The sequence below is a fragment of the Brachypodium distachyon genome, chromosome 3 (assembly GCF_000005505.3).
Source record: "Brachypodium distachyon strain Bd21 chromosome 3, Brachypodium_distachyon_v3.0, whole genome shotgun sequence".
NCBI lineage: Eukaryota > Viridiplantae > Streptophyta > Magnoliopsida > Poales > Poaceae > Brachypodium > Brachypodium distachyon.
The window spans coordinates 55,409,277-55,426,094 of NC_016133.3; the positions used below are offsets into that span (position 1 = coordinate 55,409,277).

Below are 16,818 nucleotides of genomic sequence, written 5' to 3' on the forward strand. Positions count from 1 at the left end.
GTAATGGGGAATGAAAATGTAGGATGGGCCAGTTGTCAAGTCCGGCGAATGAATGCCGCACGCGCGTGGCCCGCCAGGCCCACGTACGCGATGGCAGGCCCCCACTTGTCAGTTCCAGTGGCTCTGCCGGTCCAACAGTGCTGCCACATTTGACATTTTCGCGTGGAGTGGCATTTTGTCCGTCTTTTTTTTTTGGCTCTGAAAGAAAATGTCACGACAGGAATCTTGTTTCTTTGATCTCCGGGATCCACTTGCGACCATGAGAATTATTCCTCCACTGTATGGACGTAGGAGTACTGCTGCTACTGATAATAATGGTAAAGCTATTCTTTCATCACGACGCCTATCATCCTCTGCGGGTGCTTTTTTGCGTATTGGCAAATCATGGTAAAGTGGCCCATAGAAACATATCTACGGAACTACGGGGCCAGTCTAGCTACCTCAGGCAAGCCTGGCCAGCGCGTGCAGGCTGTTCCTTCCCTTGCAATTCTCCTTTGCACTGGCAGCATCTATTTAGCCATTGACGAGGAAATTGTGTGAGACCAACGACATCCATGGCCCGAAGCCCCGAAGAAATGGATTCTTCTTTGTGGAGCCATTGGACTTTTTTAGATCGACAGTAGGCCAATCAGCCCCCCCGGTTCATTTATTAAAGAAACCAGAGTGGTTGTGCAGTATAGGGGGGTTTCATCAATGCGTACCTGTTCGATCGAGGGAACAAGAAAACGACGGTACGGATTAAACAGGCCGGGGAGCATCGCTGTCTTCAGCCGCCCACAGAGTGTGCAAAGATCAATGTCGACGCGAATTGCTGAGCGCAGCTGGTGCTTGCACGACTCCGATCATCTTCAAATGTAGAAACGCACAGCTTTGAGCTTTTGGTCGCCAAACAGTTTTTTTTCCTTCATAAAATTTATTGTCCTGCCGCCAGGAGATCCGGAGAGCGAGGAAACGATCGGGATAGCACTTGACGAGTATAGGCCTTGATCTCATCTCCCAAAACTATCCAAAATGTCCCTTCGGAGGATATGTACATTTTGTCAGCCCAACCGTGTCCCCCAAATGAATATTTTGTCCTTTTTGTCCGGCCAGTTCTTCCAAATTGGCTTCAAATTTGGAAAAGGTTTGAAGTGTCTGGACATTGTCCGATGCTCTCTTTTGTCTGTCCCGGTCCCACAACAAGAGATGAGTAAAAGAGAGAGAAAAATAAAAATGAGGGGAGAAATGATAAAGGGAAGTAAAATCTAATTCGACATAGAAATTTAGGGGGTGTAGTTGGATGATAAAATCCAGTGGACATGGGACGAAAACGTGTCCACCTGATTTCCAGTGATAAAAAAAGTACGTTTAGGAGCAAAATTCAGGAATCACGTTGAAGTTGCTCTGATTGATCATCGGATCCTTGGATCACGTCGCTTGCTTTTGGCAGCATCAGCCCGTGCATGCATGTGCTAAGGGTTTCTCTCTTGTCTCTTCCCAGCAGTTCAAGTCGCTCAAGATCGAGTTGCTTGCTATACTCCTCCGGAATTCGAACCGACCATCGAACCCTCCATTCGGCTTGTTCGCTAGTACCGACCAGCGACATCGCAACGCATAGCTTTTGGCAGCATCGGCCGCCCGTGCATGCATGTGCCAAGATTTCTTCCTTGTCTCATCACGCAGTTCAGGATGGGGTTGCTAGGCTACACTACACGAAGAAGAAAAAGACCCCACACGTCAGGATCGGGCCGAGGATCGCAGAGCAGCGCACGGTCGCTCTCGAGGTGCGCTGTTGCTTTTCCGGGAGGGCCCTGCCCAAACGGAAAGCCAAATACGCTTTTTTTCTTCCGTCATCTCCAGCTCTCCTCCTGACAGATCCCCCCACCTGTCTGTCTCTACCGCGGTGAGATGCCCTCGTCTCTCCAGCCCCACCTGTCACCAGTCTGCAGCATGTTTGATTCCCCACCCCAAGGAGGAGTGCGTGATCTGATCTGTCGTCGTGCCCACAGCCCACGTGACCCCACATGCCATCCGCCTACAAGAGCATCGGCACCTGTCCACGCCACTGACATTGGGCCCCACGATCCTTGGTCCACCTGTCCGTTGCTCGGGGCCGCCACACGCCAGCAGTGGGGGGTTGAAATAGCCAAATCGGCATCCACACCTCGCCGCCGCTTCCTCCTTTTCTTCTTCTTCTTCTCCATCCAAAACACACACACACACCAGCCCGCACACACGCACAGATCTAAAACCCTCGATCGACCGGAGCCGGAGGAATCCCGAAGAGACCGCTCGCCCGGCGGCGAAGATGCAGTACAAGAACCTGGGCCGGTCGGGGCTCCGGGTGAGCCAGCTGTCCTACGGCGCGTGGGTCACCTTCGGGAACCAGCTGGACGTCAAGGAGGCCAAGGCGCTCCTCCAGGCCTGCCGCGACGCCGGGGTCAACTTCTTCGACAACGCCGAGGTCTACGCTAACGGCCGCGCCGAGGAGATCATGGGCCAGGCCATCCGGGACCTGGGCTGGCGCCGCGCCGACGTCGTCATCTCCACCAAGCTCTTCTGGGGCGGCCAGGGACCCAACGACAAGGGCCTCTCACGCAAGCACATCGTCGAGGGGCTCAAGGCCTCCCTCAAGCGGCTCGACATGGAGTATGTTGATATCGTCTACTGCCACCGCCCTGACGCTAGTACCCCCATCGAGGAGACCGTGCGCGCCATGAACTGGGTCATTGACCAGGGTTGGGCCTTCTACTGGGGCACCTCCGAGTGGTCCGCGCAGCAGATCACCGAGGCATGGGGCGTCGCCAACCGCCTCGACCTCGTCGGACCCATCGTCGAGCAGCCCGAGTACAACCTCTTCTCCCGACACAAGGTAAATCCGACTTGATTGCTTCCATTTCTGCTTCTTCTAGTCTTTAATCTGATCCCTCTAATGGTACTGTGCTGCCAATGGTTCGTTAGATATGTGGATCGATGTGTAGATCTTTGATCGCCGGTGGTTGTCCTCTCCGATGCATTCAAATCCCAAAATGTGCCTTGTTTTTTATTATATATTGTGATGAAGGGGATAATTTGTGTTTTTAATGCTATACAACTGTTGCCGCTGTACCTCATGTCCTCATGGCATGGTGAGGGGGGAATATTAATATATCCCCTCTTCATGACATTTAATTGGTTGCCTCTCTGATGATAAGGCAGACTTGATGGTAGGAGCGCAATCGACTACACTGAAGGGGGTACAAGGGAGAATTGGTTTAACTTTTTAATACGGTAGATTGGTTTACTACGGTGATGAGGACAACTCCTTTCTTTGCCACTAAAACTTATGAAAGTTGGCATTCAGGGATATCTCTGAAATTAGGCAGTGATCCTGGCTGTGCATTGTTGTACATAGTTTTTGCGTGACCAACTTTGCCAGCCGGCAACAGCACAATGCTGATAAAGAAAGCTTAGGTGTAACAGTATGGTAAAGACAAGTTAGATCTGAAGGAAGATGCTTACATGATACTAGTTGGAATCATCGTTTGATATTTAGTCTTAATCAAATATACAATTTGATATTGGTCTTGACCAACCAGGAAAAAGACACTACCTGTCCTTGTCATTGTTGATCTACCTATTCAATTGGCTGGTGCATGCTTCCTGTTCAGCTCAATAGCGATGCTGGGTGCATTCTTATACTCTTGCTTGCATCACAAAGTTTGCCTTGCAAACAGCAGCACAATTCTGATAACGAAAGCTTAGGTAGGTAAAGACAGGTTAGATCAGAAGGAGGATGCTTACATGATACTAGTTGGAATCATCGATTGATCTTAATCAAATATGCAATTTGATATTGGTCTTGACCAAAACCAGGAAAAAGACACTACCTACCCTTGTCATTGCTGTCCTACCTATTCATTCGGCTGGTGCATGCTTCCTCTTCAGCTCAATAATGATGCCGGGTGTGCATTGTTATACCTTTGCATCATGACGTTAAACAGGCAAACAACAGCACAATGCTGATAACGAAAGCTTAAGTATAAGTACATACAACTTCGACCAGACGGAAGATGCTTACGTGATCATAGATGGAATGGTTGTTTGATATGTAGTCTTAATAAATTAGACAATTTTATATTTTGTTTTACTTGCCTAATATTGATCTTTTGAGTGTGTATGTGATCTAAGGTTGTACGGAGTATATTATTGCAATTCATACGATATGTGCTTTTGACTTGTAACACTCTCTTTCCTTCATTTTCATGTTAGATAAGTAACCACTATTTAGCAACCTCGTGTGTCAATTTGTCATGTGTCATACAGATTTCTGTAAGCACTACTTTCCAGGTCTTAGTATGTCGAGCTATTTCCTAAATCCAGGGAGTCTAATGGGAACCTGTGTGTGCTTGGAAGATTTTGAGTTGCAAACCAGCTACTGTTTTGCCACTCAATATTGTAAACATAGTGGTCCACTGACTTACTCTAATCTATGGAATGGTCAGATCATACTGTTGCATGCGCCTATTTGTGTCTCTTCGGTGTTTGTTTGTACTGAACTATCTTTGGTGTTCAACTGAGCAAGTATGATCCCTGCTTTATCACAAATATGCCACAGAATGTTTGCCGGAACATTTGTCGGAATAATCTATTGATGTATACAGTTCTTTGTGTGATTGTGTTGCAAGAACTAAGCAACCTTTTGTATTTATGCAGGTTGAAACGGAGTTTGTACCTCTTTACAGTACTTATGGCATTGGATTGACTACATGGAGTCCTCTAGCTTCAGGAGTTCTCACTGGAAAATATAGCAAAGGAAATATACCTGCTGAAAGTAGGTTTGCCCTGGACAATTACAAGGTATTTTGGAAACTTTGTCCCGGTATTACAGATCCAAAGTCCTGATTTTCTTCTTAACTGGAATTAGAATATTTATGTCCCCTCGTTGAAGGCCAAAAAACCCAATGCTCTCGGTCATAGTAGATATTTGTTCCATATGCTGATTTGACTTGTGAAGCAGCTACTAGGACAAGTTCTGCCTTTTCGTTCCACTTGCTTATTTAATCTAACTCAAGTGTTTGTAATAGAGTATCCATTCCGAGTAGGCTTATGAAACCTGCCTCTAACAAATGCATCGATTCTAAACCAATTTTACCTATCTCACGTGTATATTTATAAAATGGTCCTAAGATAAGAGCTTTGCTTCTCTTTCCAGAACCTGGCTAACAGATCTCTGGTTGATGACACACTTAAAAAAGTGAATGGGCTAAAGCCTATTGCTTCTGAACTTGGTGTTTCATTAGCTCAACTTGGCATTGCCTGGTGTGCATCGAACCCCAATGTCTCCTCTGTGATTACCGGAGCCACTAAAGAAAGCCAGGTACATAACACCCACCTTTCTTCTGCAGAAGTTCACTTCTCGTCAAACCAATGTTTCGGTATTAGCAATGCTAGCACATAATATGTTGACCGTGTTAACAGATCGTCGAGAACATGAAGGCTCTTGATGTCATCCCCCTGCTGACCCCAGAGGTTCTGGACAAGATCGAGGCGGTTGTCCAGAGCAAGCCAAAACGCACCGAGTCGTACAGATGAAGCGGTTTTACCTGTGTGCAGAGTGTGTCGTGTGCCAGGGGTTTGGCATTCACCTGGTGGAATTTTTTAGCCAACTTTATCTCCAGTACCGAAACTATATGCCTGGTTCTGCTGTGTAGTCTTCCAGTGTGTACTCTGTCCTGAAACATTTCTCAAGTCACAGACACCAGTCTGTCTGCTCCGTGTGTATTCTGCATTTCTTGATAGCATCTTATGTGATTCCTGGAATGTTCTGCTTGGGCGGTTGCTGGCGCTGTTGCAATGACATGTTGTCCTGCCATTGTTTGCGAGCACCAAAGGTGTGTTATGGACCACGCATCTGGAGCGTGTCCCCTTGGTCCAGCTGCAAGATTTTAATGGCAGACAAGCCACAGTACCATCATAATGTTACCCAAGTTTTTTCTGTGCTGAAGCTTTCTTTTTCTTTGGGGCCAGAAAAACTGGGATGAGTCTGCTGTCGCTTGAGAAGGAACTTTGTGCTCACTGCTCAGTGTTCTTTCCGGAGCAAAGAAAACACGGGCCCTTCTCCTCTCATCGAGCTGCTGCTGCTGCTGATCGCGAAGCCTGGGAGGGTGAGACGAGGAGACACGAACACCGGTGGATTGACGTGGTTTGAGCCGGGAATTATCTCTCATCCGGTGTCAACTCACCAAACAAACAGTCAGATTATTATCCCGGTCGGCACGTTCCAGGTGGATAGGGGTCTGATCCCTGTCCATGATGATGTTAAAAAACTACTCCGTATTAGAGCCTGTTCGTTTCGTAAGAAAGATGGAGGAAAAATGCAGGGATAGGATTTTTTCCTTTGATGGTACTGTTCATGCATTCAGTTCATAGAAATGGACCATAGGAAATTCTGCTTCCAGTTCGTCTTCTAAGCATGCTCGTTGATGCTGCTGCTGCTGCTTGCTCTGCTCTTGTTTAGCCTTGGATCATGCATTTTGCGCAGCATGAGCTCTTATTGTTCAGCAGGTATTGTTTAGCCTTTGGATCATATTGCAAGCGCCTTGGGTTCCTGTGTAGGGCGCCCAATCTTTTGTTTGGCTTTTCAATTTGTGTGCACGGCGTAAACTCTGGGTGAAAACTTGCAGCTACTCCGGTCCTTCTCTAGGTGAAAACCAAGATTTGGTTATTATTGGATTCGGTGACAATGAGTTGCTTTAGACACCCAGACTTTTGGTGTCATCTGGTGTCTTGTTTTGTTGAAGGTGTAGCGTTCCGTCTTGGGTAGCTGGTTGCCTGGTTAGTTGGTATTTGAGTGGTTCCTTCTTTCTTGTTTTGCCAAGGTTGTCGAATTACGCACAATGAGGGGTTGCTTCATACTCTCTCCATTTCATAAAGGTTGGCATATTTCGTTTCGTTAAGACAAGCCTTTGACCAAAAATTACTCTATTAATATATAAGTTATATGATACGAAACCATGATAATTAGCAAGAACTTTTAAAAACGAATCCATTGATATAAATTTCATGTATGAAAAAATACATATCAATAGAATTTTCATTAATCAAAACCTTGTCTTAACGAAACAAAATACGCCAACCTTTGTGAAATGGAGGGAGTATGTCCTTTCGTTTGTGATGGTGTGTGATGCCTCTCGTTCTTATGTTTTACTTTGGCTGATGCTGCCGTTGTATTTGTTATGTCCCAATTTTTTCACTTAATTGAAATGGTGCTTCATATGTCCTTTGGTGTGTCATGGTGTGTGATGCCTTTCGTTCTTATGTTTACTTTGGCTGATGCTGCCGTTGTACTATTTTGTTGTGTCCCAAATCTTTCACCTAATTGAAATTGTTCACTGAAATAACATCTCACGCAATTTTCTAATTTTAATGTTTGAATTATGCATGGGTCTGCAGGGTTATGGAACAAGTCCTGGTTCACGTGAGGCCCGGATGGCTGCAGAGCGTCGGCAAGGGAAACTGATCGAGGCGGCCAAAAGAAAGTGGGAAACGGAAGCGGCCAAGAACTTGCAATTCAAGTTTTGTGCACTGGGCTTCGCTCTCGGCGTAGGCGGTGGTTATGTTTTACGTTGTGGCATTTAGTTCTTCCGTACCAGTCATGTTGAATAATTCTGTGTAAATCATGGTCGAACCAGGATCTATTGTGTTATCGTCCGCCCTAGTAGTAAATAGTGGTTGATTTGCCTATGCTCGGAAAGCCAAGCATGCCTGGTCCTGAAACATTTCTCAAGTGTACCAGCATCTCGTGTGATTCCTGGAATGTTCTGCTTGGGCCGTTGCTGTTGGTGTTGCGATGACATATTATTCTCCTGCCATTGTTTGGGAGCACCAAAGATGTGGCAAGGACCACGCATCTGGAGCGTGTCCCCCTTGGTCCAGATGCAAGATTTCAATGGCAGGCAAGCCACAGTAAGTACTATCATAATGTTACCTACTCTAAGCTTTTTTTGGGGGGCAGAAAAACTGGGATGAGTGAGTGTGCTGTCGCTTGCAAGGAACCTTGTGCTCAGTGTTCTTTCTGGAGCGAAGGAAACAAGGGCCCGTTCCCAATCAAGATTCTTCCAGAATTCGTGGGACGACGAGCTGTCTACTGCGAAATTCATGTGTGATCTCCCATATCATGCCGTTGGTGTGTGCTTTCAGCTTGGCCGGCAAAGCAAATGTTGCCGTTTGGTACGGCTGGCGTGTGGTCGCATCAGCTCATCCATCACACCACAATTGCAGCACGGTCGGTTCTACACACAAAATTGCCAAACTGTATCCTCTCCAGAACATAATCCTACAGCTAAGAACAGAGCAGTGTGTACAGCAAAGGATCCAAACGATAGGAGGATTCGTACTTCTGCCACACTCACTCACACACAATTAACACGTGCCCCCGCTGATCAACACTTGAGCAGCAGAAACGTGGGCGAAGAGCTCAGTGGAAGGCACAATGAGGCAAAAACAGAATTAAGAACAGATGCTAGTGGTCACGCAACTATCGTGGCTTCTGCTATCTTAACTAGGCACAAGTAATCACACGACTATGCCAGAGACATGGGCTGAAGGCAACCGGAGCATCGCCAGCGGCAATAGCTATTTTGCGAGCTCGTTGTGCGATCTCATGGTCTGCCTCTTGTCGCGGCTGCGGTTCTGTGAATAGCTTGACATCGTGCCCCTGCGGTAGAATGTTGCCAAAATGGGCGTCAATCAAGGTAGAACCAAAGTAGATACTATACATCTTAGTTGATAGCAATGCTGAAAGCCTGATAGTGGAAAAATACCAAACTTGAAGTTTCTAGATTCAGTTTAATGGGATGCAGAGACAAACAATGGTAAATTCTAATCAAGATATCGACTACCCCTTGACTGTACGAGGGAGGGAAGGAATCTAACCAAGACCGTTGGCGTCTGATGCCCTCATGATCCTAAGCCTCTTCACAGAGCCAACAAACATTCTGCACACACACAGGTAAGCAAAACTATAAGAACTTGGGGAAACTTTTAAGTACATAATTTATTTGTGAAGAGATTCTAATAGATGCCTAGTGTAGAAAAGAGGGCTTACTCCCAAGGAACATCTCCAACAAGCATCCAGTCCCCATCCCTGTCTTCGTATGTGAGCTGATATTCAGACGAGTTATCTAACAGCTTCAGAGACTTTGTACTATCTGACAATGCCAAGATCAATATAACGAATATATGAATAAAAGATTCATCAAAATCTTGAAATTTTGTACTTTTGCAAAGTTGCAATCGACTTAAGTAGTATGCATGTCTAGGGATATTGAACTGTACCAATGCAACTCCGCTGCCATAGCTATTGCACTATAAATAATGCAGTATCATTTAATTGACACATCAACAGACGGGTACTGATTCAAATGTATATAAGCTGTATGCCATTTAGATTGATTATGTGAGCTTAATATTTGTGTATTACGAACTACGCAAGGTAGAAGCTGTGATCAATGCTTACTAGAAGCGCAAAGACCGGCAGACGGCTTCGTGAACATGATCTCAAGGGCTAAGGCGAGGGTCTTGTATGAGCGATGGGCATTGAGGTCCACCTTCCTTCCAATGACCTCTCCATCCATGTTCACCTTCACCCATCCGGGAGCCCGTCCCTTCTTCTCGCCTTCCTCCTTGTCTTTGTGCAAGTCAGATTCATCGGCGACAGTCTTCTTGGTTTCGGCCTCTGAAGCATTGTCTTTAGCCTGGCCGAACAGGCTGTTCATCCTGAAGGCTCTTATGGGTGGCCATCCCACCACTCCAAAGCTGCGGGCAAAGGGAAGAATAGCAGTTTGGATTAGTTGGGATCAAGTAGATATGGATAGCCCAGCGAATCAAGGTCATTATGTTCCTTGTTTCGCACAGAGTCTTACTATCTTAGGCAAGAAAAAGTGTCGGTATCTGCAGATCAAAATAGTAAATCAACCACCAGAGATTTTCATTTTGTTCCTGCTAACACTCTTCTGGGGAGCAGTGTAAACTAGCCAGTACAGCGTGCAGTTCAGAGTTTCAGATCAAAATAGTGAACACGTTTTTGCAGATTTTTCTAAGGGCTTTGCAGGAATTATGATGTTAGTATGTATCGGGGGTTAATGAATTGATCGATGCAAACTTTTTGCTGAACGAAACAAACTTTTTTTACTTTGGCACTGAAGGCATCGAAGAGAGAAGAGCAAGAAGCTAAATTGGAGCTGTTCTTGCCGCTCACTCTGTCACTCACCTTTGTGGGTGCCCGGCAGCTATCGTCCCGGGCGAGGCGGCGGCGGTGGGGCCCTCCTCTTCCGCTTTGGCCCTCCTGCTCGCCGCCGCCGGGGAGGAGGACGACACGGAGGAGTCCGGGGACAGCGCCGCCGCCGGGTGAAGGTCCCTGGCCGTCAGGATGCGGCACGGCGTCGGCGGAGGCGGCTGCTTCTTGGACCCGAGGCTGAGCCCCAGCTCGAGCTCCTCTTCCCCGCCGGAGTTCTCTTCCACCACCTCCGCCGCCGCAGCCGGAGCCGGAGGTGGCTCGCCGGGGCCGGACGCCGCCAGGGTGGGTCCTCCTCTCATCGAGCGGCTGCTGCTGCTACGGGTTTGAGAGGGAGAGGAGAGAGTGAGATTGTGAGAGGAGACACCTCGAGAGGGAGGAAAGTGGAAAGAGGAGGCTGCGCTCCGAGAGAGGAGGCTACGAATGATTATCTGAGCAGCTACTCCAACTCCAGCTATAGCTAGATGAGTTATGGGTGTGCGTGCGTGTACGTTGCTCTCGAGTACCTCTTTCCCGACATGTGGGCCATGGATTGCCGGGTTGTTGGACTTAATTGCTAGGGAACGCCTCTCGACTGTCTCCAAGAAAAACAATTTTTTTTCATATATAATACCAGTACTGCCACTAAAGCAAAACGTGAAGCTTACTATATGGTGCATCTCTTATTCTCTTTGTAAAATGCTTGTGGGATCTTGACGTGATCATCAATAAATGTTTAACACTACATCAGCTAGTTTTTATAAGATGCTTTATTTTTTATTATAAGTCTAAAGGTTTGACCAATTTTATTAAAAAATGCAATAATATGTACAGTATCAAATAAGTATATTACTCCCTCCAATCCATATTACTTGTCGGAGATTTGTCTAGATACATTTAGATACGCGTGTATCTAGACAAATTTATTGTATAGGTACATGCGTATCTAGACAAACCTGCGACAAATAATATGGATTAGAGGACCAAGATATATATCATGGTAAATGTAATAAAACTAATCTAGAGTCGTAGACGGTGATAAAGTTTATTTCAATAAACTTAATCAAAATTTTAAAAGTTTGACTCAAGTTTGACTCTAGTTGAATGTCACGACTCGCGACAATGTTGAATTCCAGAAAAACTAATAATTTTGGATTTAGGAGAAACATGAGAATGCTCCTAACTTGTGCGTACATAACATGGTTGCTAGAAGTTTTTTTTTTGATAAAACATTTTTTGTTGAACCTAAAAGTCATATCAAGAAGATAACAAAATCACACCAAACATTTGGATAACAAAATGCATAGAGCCCAACAAAACCAAAAGAAAAGAAAATTACAAGTGTCTTATTACAACCAACACGGATTATAGATAAAAACCTCCCTAACGCTCCACTTGAGTACAAAAAGACATAGACGATCATGTGCACTTTCCATTACAGCAATGTCCAAAACCGAAACACAATGAATACATTGAAAGATAGCATGCGCAAGAGAAAACATTTGGATGTGACACATGAAAAACAAAGTGCTGTCCCATGGTTTAAGACGAAAAGAAGAGAAACGCTATTTTTTTTCTTCATAATTTCCATTCAAGTGGGCACAGTTGCCAGTTCCATTACAGCAATGTTCAAAACCGAAACACAATGAATACATTGAAAGATAACATGCGCGAGAGATAACATTTGGATGCGACACAAGAAAAACAAAGTATTGTCCCATGGTTTAAGACGAAAAGAAGAGGAATGCTATTTTTTTTCCTTCATAATTTCCATTCGAGTGGGCACAGTTGCCAGTATTTTCCTTTTCTTTGGTGTTCCTGGATGATGGTTGCCCGTGGAGAGCGGCGGGGCACGGAGTTGCTTTGCTGGGTGTACGCAAAAGACAAGGAAAAAAGATACGTATAAAAAAAGAAAATTCAGGCCCCATTTGGTTCACGGGAAAACCACAGGAAAGGTGGAGGAACACTGTTCACAGGGGAAATGTTTCCTTTCTACCGTTTGGAACACAGGAAAAGCTACGGGAATTCTACAGGATAGGAATGGAGATCCTTTGGTTTTACAGGATTCATAACATCCACTCCAACCTCTTTTTTTCTTTTCCTTTGCGGAGGCCCGAGGCGCTGAAGCTCTGTGTTCGTTGTAATCACCAAGGAAGCTGTGCTAACGATGGTACTTCCCCCGTGGTGGTAGAAAGATGGAGAAAACACGTTGCTAGGCCCACTGGTCAGCCCTTCCATAGTCGGTACTACGTATCCGTACAACAGTCCCACTAATCCGTCCTAAATTGCATTAGACTGATTTGTTATGGAGTACAAGTAATACGTTGGTTAATGTTTTAGAAAAATACGTAAGCTTGTATAGACAAAGTCCCGTAATCTTTTGCTTTCCTGTGTTCCAAACAGTTTGTTGGAATTTTTTCATGAGTTTTAGATTCCTCTGTTTTTCACGTGCATTACTTTCCTATTTCTGTGTTTTCTCCTATCCCTATGTTTTGAATTCCTGTGAACCAAACGGCGGAAATTGGACGGACAAAAGGTATAGGAATAGGAATTGTAACTGCTTCAACTAGAAAAGGCTTCCGCTACCGCGCTAAAGATATTTCTAGTTTAGACCTTCTCAAAACTGGTGGAAAAATTCGCATTAAACTGGAAATATACAAGCAAAATCCCAGGGGGAAACAAAATGTATATACCTGTTGCTCCAAGATCAGGCAACACCGCAACAAGATCAGCAAAGCTCATTCGAAGTTGTGAACCAAAAAAAAAAACTGATTTATTTCCCATGTTGTCTTCTCACGATTCCAACTGGGCTAACTTAACAAATAGTCTATTTTATTCGTAAAGTGTGACGGTACATAAACTTTTGTATTCGACATCATTTTTTTATCTCATCAAGTTACAATCTTCTTTTTTCATACAGTTATTGTCACACGCGTGGCTCTCATACTGCCTGAGGATCTATACTCTAGGGTTCTGAGCCTCTACTTCGCATCCCTGGATAGGAAATTTTGCGACGGGACGTGGCGCACATTGGAGAGTTCATCCACCGAGTCTCCCCGCTCGAAGACAGCCGCTGCGCCCATACCAGATCCTGCAGTGGACGCACATACAACATGGTTAGTTACCACTGAAATGTGTTAGTATTCGCCTATTGCCCAAGCACCTGTGTGAATGTGCATCACTAATCGTAGAGAAGAGAACTAACCGATGCACATGGTCACGACACCGAATCTGCAGTCTCTACCCCTGCGCTTCATTTCATTCAGAAGAGTAGCGATGCACCGGGCACCTGAATGAACAAACAGGTTCACCAGTTACATTGTGTCTTGTTCAGATCAGATGATGGGCAGCAGTTTATTTGCAGCAGTAGCACTTCTGTTGACACCATGACATCCTAATGTTTATTTGAATAATCTCGCATCCGAGTGGGTAGATATTTCATATTTGATTACCTGTTGCACCAAGAGGATGTCCCATAGCAATCGCGCCTCCGTTCACGTTTACTTTTGACCGGTCTAGTCCCAACGTCTTGCAGCAATAGACAAATTGAGAGGCAAAGGCCTACACACAGATGGATCAGGTATCAATAATTGCTACGTACACAAGAGAAAAGGCTGAGACCGTAACAAACTAAGAACTGAACAGACCTCGTTCAATTCAAAGAGATCAATATCGTCAATCTCGAGGCCAGCAGATTTCACAGCAGCAGGTATTGCTACCGCAGGACCAACGCCCATAACAGCTGGATCCACTCCAACAGCAGCGAAGCTCCTAAAATGATGATATAAAGAAACACATCAGTAAATGAACATGTATGCGCCTAAGCAATAACAAACACAAGATGAGTAACTGTGTCTCAGATAGCATCCAGTAAAGTTGTTAACAATGGGACAAATGCTATGTCTGTGTATAAGGGAAAGCAAAAGGAGCACCTAAAAACACCAAGTATAGGAAGTCCCTTGCTCATTGCTACAGCTCTCCTCATGAGAAGAACGGCTCCAGCACCATCACTCACTTGACTAGAGTTACCTACATGGGTTTAATAAATTTCAGACGAAGACCCCAAAAAAACCTCTAGTTGCAACAGTAGTGTAACTGAAGGTGTTAAAGAGCTGTGCAATACCTGCAGTTGTAGTCCCATCCTTCTTAAAAACTGTTTTAAGCTTCGCCAATCCAGATGCTGTGGTCCCTGGCCTAATTCCATCATCAACTGATATGACAACTTTCTTTTCCTCTCCAGTTTTGGGGTCAATGATCTGTAGAATGAATAATATTAGCGAATATTCCTATCAGATACTTTCTGTTAAGTAAGAAATTTAGTGTTCTTTATCTGCAGAACTAGTCGTGGTGGTCAGATAAAAACACATTAACAAGACTAATTTTGAGACAGCTAAATGCATCCTAATAAGAAAACAGATTAGCTATAGTTACCAGCTAACATGAATATAAGGGGGAAATAGGATAAATGACACTTACCTTTGTAGGCACTGGTATGATCTCATCCTTGAACTTTCCAGAAGCTGTGGCTGCGGCAGCTCTCATATGAGACTCAGCCTGTTAAAGGGCAAAACTTCAATCAAATTTTTAATCCAAAGAGAAGCAATGGAAATAAAATGTAATGCATACATGAGGAACTTACAGCAGCCTGATCTTGCTCCTGTCTGGTTACACCGTATCGGTGAGCAACATTTTCAGATGTTATTCCCATAGGCAGAAGACAATCCTGTGCTTTTTGCAATTCAATTACCTGCAAGAAAGAATGTGTTATCAAGGCACAAACAGAGTACGTGCAGCAAAATAAATAGTTCGTACAGAATCCATACTCTCGGGTTTACTTGGCCTTCCCAACCCATTGCATTTACCGACATGGATTCCAGACCTGCACCAATCCCTGTTTTGGACAAAAAAGAGTAGTTCAGCGCCTCAAACTCAAAACGTGCTCTGCAGCAAAATTAGAATTTTACAATAAAGCATATCATAACCACCTATGTCATAGAAGCCAGCTTTTATGGCAGCAGCAACATCAGCGACTGCCTGTAGCCCAGATGAGCATTGTCGGTTCACAGTTCTCACAGGAACGGTTTCTACATCAACGAAGAGGAAATTAAGGAAATATAAATCATGTCCATAAGAAAGCAGCCTTTCCTTCATCTGAGGGTGACATGATTGAAAATATAGTATTTACCAGGAAATCCAGCTAAAAGTGATGCTGTCCTGCATTCGATTGCACGCTGAGAACCTGGACCTAGCACGGTCCCAACTACAATGTCCCCAATTTCACCTGGGTTGATTCCAGTGTTGTCCAGAACAGCCTATACATGGAAATACGAAGCAAGCAACAAACTGAGTACGGGTGTCCTTCCGATTTGATCAGACCAGTTATAACTGTCACAGGGACTCAGGGAGGCAACACTACAAGTGCAAACCTTGAGAACAGGAGTAAGAAGGTCCTCAGGGTACGTGTCCTTGAAGCCTCCTCGCTTTGCCTTGCAAATCGGTGTCCTGTAGGCACTGCAGGTGACACAGCAAAGGATAAAGCGATTATAAAGAACATCGCATCCATCAGCACATTTACATGCGCCGCATATTCATTACTGTTAATTTGCATTTCCAGACTCATTTGGATAGCGACTGTGATTACGACCTAGCTGGCGGTGAAGCAGAACATCCAAATCGTATTAGCATACGTCGATCACGATTTTAGCATGCTTGCTGTACTTGCAAAGTACTAAGTATATATCAGGCTAGTTAGGCTGTAGACAAAAAAAATATCTGCCCCCTTCACAACCACTGAACTCAGTCAGATACTACAATCGGGGAGCTCTGCTCTGTACCAGCTAGTAAGAACTAATCAACCCCCATGGTTTAATCTCTACATGATACAAACTGGAACTCTTAATTCGGCACTAGGGTACTACGCGAGACGCAGATTTGCTAGCAGCGACCGAATGAGTGGATCAGCAGCGGGCAGGGGTGGAAGGGGGATGATGCTTACGCGACGATGACGACGTCATCCCCGAAGCAGGAGCTCCTCTGGTAGGCGGCGCTGTCCCCGGCCGCGCACGCCGACGCCTGCACACCACGGGCAAGCGGACAGCAGAAAAAACCAGTCAGTCAGCGTGTCAAGCTCCAGAGACGAGGGGAAGAAGAAGAAGAGATCACGGCTCGCGGGAAGAGAAGAGACGACTCACGGAGAGCTGCTGGCCCTGGGCGGAGGAGGAGGCGGAGGGGGCGAGGTGCGCGAGGAGGACGCGCTGGCGGTCGATCGCCTTCTCCATGGATGGATGATGGATCGCTCGTTGATGGTAGAGATCGGTGGAAGGAAGGAGGAGTTTGTTGGTGGATGCGTGCGAAGGCCTCTTTGGTCGTCCTTCTTATCAGAAAGAGGGGAACGGAACGGAACGGAAGTGAAAGAGGCTGGAGTTTTATTGTTGCAGGTAACGTCACGCAACGGAGCTCTGCGTAGGATTGCGGGCACGGCGCGTTCGGGCCCAGGATTTGTCTGAACATCAAATTTCAAGGATATTCCGATAGATGTCCGTAAACTGTTTCCGCATGGGCACCAAACGGGAGGTGATTACAGG

General features: G+C 45.5%; 3 protein-coding genes across 3 annotated transcripts; 1 reads left to right on the forward strand and 2 right to left on the reverse strand.

Moving 5' to 3' along the window:
• The first annotated feature begins 2,137 nt into the window (after positions 1-2,137).
• Positions 2,138-5,799, forward strand: LOC100833393 (probable voltage-gated potassium channel subunit beta). Its single transcript, XM_003570352.4, has 4 exons — positions 2,138-2,851; positions 4,675-4,818; positions 5,174-5,338; positions 5,440-5,799. The coding sequence occupies exons 1-4, from the start codon at positions 2,288-2,290 to the stop codon at positions 5,551-5,553; spliced, it is 987 nt and encodes a 328-aa protein (XP_003570400.1). The 5' UTR covers positions 2,138-2,287; the 3' UTR covers positions 5,554-5,799.
• Positions 5,800-8,253: 2,454 nt separating this feature from the next.
• On the reverse strand, positions 8,254-10,701 carry LOC100833893 (auxin-responsive protein IAA10). Its single transcript, XM_003570353.4, has 5 exons — positions 10,232-10,701; positions 9,479-9,777; positions 9,068-9,170; positions 8,896-8,957; positions 8,254-8,677 (listed from the first exon to the last, which is right to left on the reverse strand). Exons 1-5 carry the CDS (start codon positions 10,555-10,557, stop codon positions 8,622-8,624), a joined length of 846 nt encoding a protein of 281 aa, XP_003570401.1. The 5' UTR covers positions 10,558-10,701; the 3' UTR covers positions 8,254-8,621.
• A 2,290-nt stretch (positions 10,702-12,991) lies between these two features.
• LOC100834503 (3-ketoacyl-CoA thiolase 2, peroxisomal) lies at positions 12,992-16,716 on the reverse strand. Its single transcript, XM_003570355.4, has 14 exons — positions 16,426-16,716; positions 16,230-16,306; positions 15,661-15,745; positions 15,420-15,546; positions 15,220-15,318; positions 15,058-15,125; positions 14,874-14,981; positions 14,711-14,788; positions 14,358-14,490; positions 14,167-14,263; positions 13,882-14,005; positions 13,687-13,795; positions 13,440-13,523; positions 12,992-13,325 (listed from the first exon to the last, which is right to left on the reverse strand). The coding sequence occupies exons 1-14, from the start codon at positions 16,510-16,512 to the stop codon at positions 13,216-13,218; spliced, it is 1,386 nt and encodes a 461-aa protein (XP_003570403.1). The 5' UTR covers positions 16,513-16,716; the 3' UTR covers positions 12,992-13,215.
• Between the last annotated feature and the right edge of the window lie 102 nt (positions 16,717-16,818).